Source organism: Scylla paramamosain, chromosome 5 (assembly GCF_035594125.1).
Source record: "Scylla paramamosain isolate STU-SP2022 chromosome 5, ASM3559412v1, whole genome shotgun sequence".
Classification (NCBI taxonomy): Eukaryota; Metazoa; Arthropoda; class Malacostraca; order Decapoda; family Portunidae; genus Scylla; species Scylla paramamosain.
In genome coordinates, this window is record NC_087155.1 from 28842556 (window position 1) to 28847555 (window position 5000).

General features: G+C 40.6%; 1 protein-coding gene across 1 annotated transcript in view; it reads right to left on the reverse strand.

Moving 5' to 3' along the window:
- The window catches only part of LOC135100804 (organic cation transporter protein-like), an 18587-nt gene that overhangs the window by 8477 nt on the left and 5110 nt on the right, over positions 1–5000 (reverse strand). Inside the window, exons 3-8 of the mRNA XM_064004139.1 lie at positions 4809–4944; positions 4131–4314; positions 3918–4023; positions 3628–3782; positions 2659–2827; positions 890–1037 (exon numbers count right to left, since the gene is read on the reverse strand). Coding sequence (XP_063860209.1) covers positions 890–1037; positions 2659–2827; positions 3628–3782; positions 3918–4023; positions 4131–4221 — 669 coding nt within the window. The 5' untranslated portion in view covers positions 4222–4314; positions 4809–4944. The remainder of the gene's footprint in view (positions 1–889; positions 1038–2658; positions 2828–3627; positions 3783–3917; positions 4024–4130; positions 4315–4808; positions 4945–5000) is intronic.

Sequence of the window (5000 nt, forward strand, 5' to 3'; positions counted from 1 at the left end):
GATCCTTCGCAGTGATGTTTTCCATGCCCTCGCTAGCCTAAAGCTCGGAAGGTTTATGGTCCTGATGGGGTCCCTCCTATTGTTCTCCGAAACTGTGCCTCCGTGTTTGTACCTTGCCTAGTCAAACTCTTTCAACTCTGTCTATCAACAACTATCTTTCCTTCTTGCTGGAAATTTGCCTACATTCAGCCTGATCCTAAAAAGGATCGCAGTTTTAATTCCTCAAACTACTGTCCCATTGCTTTAATTTCCGCACATTTCTCAATGCGAACCTATCAAACAGATATATTGGCCGTGCTGGACCCCATGACAAGGTGTTTTTCAAGTGCCCCCCAAGATGCAGACCTAACTGTTTGTGACTTTTCCTTTGGGGGATATGTCAAGGACAAAGTCAAACCTGAAGCAAGTAAAGATAGATAAATTTCCTGAAGGGATTGTCAAACAAAGATAAGAAGTAAAGTTTAACAGAAGATGATTCAGCTTCCAAGAGGCGTACAAAGATAAGCACAATGTGCTTCCATCTCATCCCAGCAGTACACCACTCAGCCTCGTGCCACGCACAAGCACAACAAACGCTACCACCCACCACACCACGGTTAAATATGGCAATGTTTGTACCTGAAATATATTTCTACTTATTATACTCTCTGCATGAATTGCAAATATCATTTCATGATTTTTCTGACATAACATTAGGTAATGTTTAGTAGTCATATTTACAATATTCTGAAAGTTAATTTATTTCGTGTTTTGCAAATAATTATTTTTCCTATAACTTCTTCAGTCATCTTTTGATTATTAAGTCGCAAGCACTTGGACAAGTTCTTGACATCGTCAAAATCTGTATTATTCTTATGAAAACTATCATTATAAATACACGAACACTAACTTTTTGTGCGATGACTCTCATAACAGACAGGACTTGGTCGTCTGATGGCATTGTTTTCTTATTCACCTTGGCCGCCTGCGTCATAACTTTCAGCGCCTCCTGGTGGCGGCCTCTGATAATAAGCCACCGTGGAGATTCTGGTAACCACCTGTGACAAAGCTGTCCTCAGTTATGTCATTCAATACACTTATTGCCAACTGATACATGCAAAACACGCAATATCTGGCACCCATGCACAATGTAGGTCTCAGACTTACAGCACGTTACTAGTCCAAATCATTCCTGGCTCCCTTACGCTCACCTATAAACATTCAGTGTCAGATATTATGTACTACTGTGACCATCGCTCTGCGGACCACCGAAACTCCACCCCTCACTTAGAAGTTGTAGATGTGACAGCCTTGTCTTGAGTTAAAGATAAAACAAATCCTTTGAATTAACACCATAAAATAAAAGGTCGCCTCTGCGGCCAAGTGTGTGTGTGTGTGTGTGTGTGTGTGTGTGTGTGTGTGTGTGTGTGTGTGTGCTATATTATTCATAAGTGAATGTATCTATTAATGAAAAAAAATAATAATAATGATCATGATAACGATGATGATGATGGTGAATGAGGGCAGGGTTTCTGTGGCCCGCGGAGCGACGGTCACGATAGTAAATGAACACAATGAATTCTATGGGTAAGTTACTACTTTGAATTGGTAATAGAGTCCGTGGTCAAAAATACACTTTTATATTTTAACGCATGTATTTTGACGTGTGAGGGACGATGGTCATATTAAGAATCACCAAATATTCCTTATTTTCTTCCTCTGTACTCTGTGCCCCGAGAGTAATCAGAATTAATTGCCATGTTTAAGTCTTGGCCAGGTGACGGTGAAGTGCTTTTCAAAGAAAAAGTGAATGTAACAATCTCCTGCAGCTCCCCAAGCCGCTTTCCTGCAGACGGCCATGTTCACTGGGAGAGGTAGTGGGACAGCCAAACGAAACATTACTAATGGTTATCCTATCATTCTTAGCACATCAAAGTACTTTTGACCAGACTCTATTATTGGTTCAAAGTACTATATACACACATCAAAAGTACTGAGCTCAGTCCTTATACTGTGATAATAATGCTCACTCAGATTAAATATATTGAAGTGTGTGTGTGTGTGTGTGTGTGTGTGTGTGTGTGTGCTTTTATAAAACCACACATGTTATCAAGTGCCATTACACTGGGCAAAATTCAATGAGAATGACAGTGAGTAACTAGATTTACCTAGGAATAATTTGAGTGGCATTCTCAAATTAGACTCTAGCCTGCCGAACGGCGAGTGAAGAGCAATGTTAAAATCTTACGTACTCGTATATGAACAGGCCAAACCACGACACTCACTTCCTCCACTCTACTAACAATTCACTAACTAACTCCACTAACCATTATCTGAATTTATCTGGGATTCTAATTAGAACGATTATAGAAGACCAAATGTGCTTGGGTTCAATTAAGATAGATGAGAAGTTCATGGATAGCTTCGTAACTCGGGATGTTCTCTCACTCTATCAAAGTGTACATACAAGGCATCTGATGGAGAGCAATAATTCGCCGCTCGAGCTCAGTGTGAGGCTAAACAGTGAAGCCATTGTTCGCAATAGAAATAAATATTTACGATAACTACGGATACACGGATGCTGTCATTGATAAACATGACGTACCCGACATTTTGTGTACATTATTATAAGAGAAACAGGATGATAATTACTAACATGCACGTAGGTAGTGTACTTACACAAAGAATACGGTAGCAAGAAGCGTTGGGATAGCGTAAGCTAACTGCAACACTTTCCATGTGCGAGCCAGGTAAGCTATCCCTGGCACTGCCATGTATCCCAAGGCCCAGGGAATCACGAACAAGGTGCCCGCAGCAGCGCGATACTTAGTAGCACAGGTTTCCATTACTGTAATGTCAAATATGTATATAGTTTCAAAATCGTTCTGTGTACATTTAGTACTTCATGAAGCACTTAATAAGAAAAAAGTTTTCATTTTTTTCTTAGTCAACAGCCAAGCAGCCTTATCAGGCTGTCAAGCAAACTCCCTATTTCAATAAAAAGAAACAAAAGGAAATTACTATCAGAAACGTAAACTTCTTTTTTTTTTAATGTGGAGGATATATGATGGCAGTATTCATTTTAATTTCTTCTAACTCTGCCAAAGAGTAAAATGTGGGCGTATCCCCGACACACTATCACACAAGTCGGACTGAAATTTATTCCGACAACACTAGTGCAGCAGCCAGCCGCGAGAACACTGTGACAACAAAGGGTGGTAAGTCTTCAGTGCATTAAGATTCTCAACCACTGGCAGGTGGGTAGCGGCCTGTGAACTGACTGCTTCGTGCCCCGTGTATGTCCTATCCCTTCTATTTCTTTAGAAAACCGAGGATCCGTGAGGTGGGAGCTGATGGACGCGCTGCGTAAATGCTCTCTTCAATCATCTCATGACACACATACACACACACACACACTACCACTAACTTTACCACCATTACCACCACCACCACAATCGCCACTACCGTCTACTACCGTCACAAATATACATCTCCTATATCACTCGTATAACAGTACACAACATAAATCATAATACTTACTGGAGTGACTTCCTTGCTAGAGCCTAACACAACATTAGATTCAAATTAATGATAATGTATTGCTCTCAAGAGATTCATACCAACTTGACACATGACGTTTATACTTACTGAAGACGAACAAACCAAGATACTGCCCAGCATCCATCATTGTTATAACGAACTTAAAAAATATATAGGTTTCAACGTTGGGGGACGCAGCAATGAGGAAGGATGATAAAATGTTGAGGGTGGTGCAAAACAACACCAGTGGTCGACGGCCCAGCCTGGTGATGAGACGATGAGTAGGTATGGTGGTCATTAACTCTTAGTCTGTTCGAAAAATACATTCAGGGATTATGAAAAGAAATTAAAAAATCAGTAAAAAGAACTTCTCTTACTGAATACATAATGGTCCTTACTGATCAATGAGGTAACCGAAAACGATGAAACCAAGCAGTTTTCCGCCCATGACGACCGACTGCGTGCTGGAGTAGAGGACGCGCCGTTCACACACACCAGGTCCCACTGAGTCACATCAGTATTGTATTACTTGTTTATTAAGTCAATGCATGGTACAAGTGGCATGATATTTGATATAGATCGTCTGAATAACAAAGCAACTGAAACCTCACCTCCGTGACGACGGTGGACTGGTATTGCGTCAGGTTGAAGTCCCTTGACTGACACTTGATGGTGCCATTGGAATCTCCCCCGAAGGACCATCTGTTGGCCATGGCATCGTCATAGCCTGCCTCCGCCGCCGCTGTGTAGTTCAAGTCATACATAAAGCAGCTCTGATACTTCCCCGTTGAGTTACTAAGACGGGTAATGGGAGAAAAAAATCGTGGGTAAATTTTTTACTCGTAAAAGGGAATCATAAAAAAGAATAATGATAAAAAATACACACACGTCTCAAAGATTTTCGTTGCATGCGTAACAAAGAACAGCTGATCCTGTTTTCGTGAAAAGATCAAGGAAATTTTTTTTTTTTATCCTTCTTGTGTCCTGGGTTTGTCTCCTTTACAGAAAATAATAATAATAATAATAAATAAAAAATAAATACATAGATATATAAGAATAAAGAAATAACAGACTAAAGAAATTTAGATTTGTTAGCTTTTCTTGCTAAAGGAAGCTGTAACTTAATCACTACAACACATATTTTTCATCGTAAAATGATTTGTTATAAATGAGCACGAGTCATGGTGCAGTGTAGCAAAAGCCTCGAAGCAGAGACTTTCATTTCCTTCAGTGCTCTCCTTAAATCTGCATCGCTTTTCATTCCATTACTGTTGACACAAATGAACTACCTGAAGGGTATGGCGAAGTTGAGAACTTGCTGCTGTGTCCAGTTAGCCTCACGCAATGGTTCCACACTGCACCAATGGTCTGGGGTCGCACCCAAGAATTGGTAGGATAATGCTGGCAACGCTGCAGTGAACGACGCTGTGGGGACCAAGAAGGGAATTACTGTGTGATGATTACAGCTGTATGTTGGGATG